The sequence below is a fragment of the Limulus polyphemus genome, unplaced genomic scaffold, assembly GCF_000517525.1.
Source record: "Limulus polyphemus unplaced genomic scaffold, Limulus_polyphemus-2.1.2 Scaffold10912, whole genome shotgun sequence".
Lineage (NCBI taxonomy): Eukaryota > Metazoa > Arthropoda > Merostomata > Xiphosura > Limulidae > Limulus > Limulus polyphemus.
In genome coordinates, this window is record NW_013676522.1 from 3,925 (window position 1) to 6,663 (window position 2,739).

Sequence of the window (2,739 nt, forward strand, 5' to 3'; positions counted from 1 at the left end):
CTAGATGCTACAAGTTAAACAATATATCCTGACATTTTGTATTTCTACTATGTAACAGCTAGATGCTACAAGTTAAACAATATATCCTGACATTTTGTATTTCTGCTATGTAACATCTAGATGCTACAAGTTAAACAATATTTCCTGACATTTTGTGTTGCTGCTATGTAACATCTACACGTAACATCTAAATGCTACAAGTTAAACAATATTTCTTGACATCTTGTGTTGCTGCTATGTAACATGTTTGTACCGAGTCGATCAAAGACCTAAATTCTCAAAAAATAAATGACAAGGAAACGCCATTTTTTGTAAGTTTCATGTATAGTTTCTACTCATCACTAAGAAACAAAAAAATCCCTAGGTGTTTAAATAACTTTTGGTTATAAGGGACTAACTGTTAATACATTTGTGAAAATTTATTTTGTCTTCAGCAAGACGTGTAATTTCAGTGAAACGTAGAAAGAATCTGTGAATGACGTAGAAGCCCAATCTATTCCCTGATTCGCTATTCTGTGAATGACGTGATGCACAATTTACCCTCTGATTCGCTACTCTCTCTGTAGTGGTTTTCTAGTACGTCCGTGTGATGTAGAATAACTCGTGAAACATTTCCTTCTGTAATAGTGATTCTGATGAGTGGCGTGAGGTTTTGAGTTTTGGTTGACTTGATGCGGATAAAGTTTGAGAATTTAACTTGTCTAAAGTGGAGTTCGTCTTCAATCTCCTTGTTGGTTGTGTCCAGTGGAATGCCTCGTATGATTAGGGTCTTCCTTGGTTCGTTGTCCGTTGGGACGTGGGTGTTGATTGAGCATCCATTGAAGGCGTCTGAGGGCCATGTTTTAAGGAGCGTGGAATAGTCCCTTGGGTAGTCACATTTGATGACTATGCCTCCTCGGGGGAGTCGACGGACATTACTGAATGTAATGCCAGGAAATAGGCGACGAAGTTCGGCGGCAACTTGAGGTTGTCTGTACAAGGCAGGAATTCCCTCGACGATAATGGCTGGAGGGGGCTTTTTTGCTACTGGTAATGGGTTGATCTGCTGGGTTGGGTTAGTTGAGGAGCGGCGAGATCGAACGGGTTCAGGTGAGGCTTGTGAGGCAGCAGTGACAGTGGATAATGAAGATGAGGAAGAAACCGAATCATCGTCGGAGCTCATGGCTGCCTGGGCAGCTGATAGCATCTTGTACTGGTCTGCCTCAGTCAGTGGCTGGTTCTGAGACCGGGTCAATGGACGATTTTTCTTCCTTTGCTTACTGGAGCGGCTGATGCTCATGATGAATTCTGGTTGGAGGCCTTTGCACTGTTTAAGTGTGCTATAGATTTTGATGGATGCAAACACTATAGTAACACTTTACACTTCTACACTAAGCCCTGATAAGGACTGTTTCAACACAATGAAGAAAAAAACTGAAAAATGCAGACAGGCGAGAAAACACATCTTAGCTCTGTGTAATCCGAACGAGTACTGATATGATTTATTATTATTTTGAATATCTGAGACACATAACGGTATGAATGTCAAGCTTCTGATTCGTGTTCTAGAAATTTTACTAAAAGAAATCATTCAGATTATAACGTTTTATAAACTTGTCGCCAGGAGGCGGGTTATCACGTCATTTAACAAACTTACTGGAGGGAACAGCAGAACTGGGACACGTCGTCTGAAAACTGCTAAACCCTTTGCTGTTTCCAGCTGCAACCTGGACAAAATATGTTGTATTTTGGATCAGGTCAGGGATGGTCACTTCCAATCGGTGCAAGTCCGTGAGCTCTTGTGACGTCACCAAGGAACTGAAATCTTCCACAGTACTACATTCAACTAGAAACGATTAACAAACGGGTTTAAACCTCTTTACTAAATAATAACTAAAAACCATTACTAAAACAAGAAATATCAGAATCAAACTGTACGTAAACCTTTTTCATACTTAAAGTAATAAGTACTTTCTTTAAGTTATGAGACAGGCAGAGTGAAGAACCCACTCCCCTTGTTACTACATTTCGTTAAAATCAGTTTGCTACAGATGGTTGAACAAAACTGGTGTGTATTTAAATTGGTAAATGTGTAGTAAAACTGGTAAGTGTGTACTTAAATTGGTAACTGTGTAGTCATACTGATAAATGTGTAATAAAACTGGTAGTTGTGTACCATATGAGTAGTGTGTACTTAAACTGATAATTGTACAGTAAAACCTGTGTAAACAAACTGGTATATGTTCGATGACGAGGAACCCACTTTGAGACTATACCTGTTATATTACACTTCATTTTTACTACACATTACACATCAGTTTTACTACACAGGCAAACTGGTATATGTGTAGTAAAACTGATACATAAACAAACTGGTATATGTGAAGTAAAACTTGTGTAATAAAACTGGTATATGTTTAGTAAAACTGATGTGTAAACAAACTGGTATATGTGTGGTAAAACTTGTTTAATAAAACTGGTATATGTGTGGTAAAACTTGTGTAATAAAACTGGTATATGTGTGGTAAAACTTGTGTAATAAAACTGGTATGTGTGTGGTAAATCTTGTTTAATAAAACTGGTATATTTGTGGTAAAACTTGTGTAAACAAACTGGTATATGTGTGGTAAAACTTGTGTAATAAAACTGGTATATGTGTGGTAATACTTGTGTAATAAAACTGGTATATGTGTGGTAAAACTTGTGTAATAAAACTGGTATATGTGTGGTAAAACTTGTGTAATAAAACTGGTATATGTA

At 37.6% G+C, this 2,739-nt stretch overlaps 1 protein-coding gene across 1 annotated transcript in view; it reads right to left on the minus strand.

Moving 5' to 3' along the window:
* The window catches only part of LOC111083728 (ankyrin repeat and fibronectin type-III domain-containing protein 1-like), a 16,336-nt gene that overhangs the window by 3,173 nt on the left and 10,424 nt on the right, over positions 1 to 2,739 (minus strand). Inside the window, exon 4 of the mRNA XM_022380392.1 lies at positions 1,117 to 1,121. Coding sequence (XP_022236100.1) covers positions 1,117 to 1,121 — 5 coding nt within the window. The remainder of the gene's footprint in view (positions 1 to 1,116; positions 1,122 to 2,739) is intronic.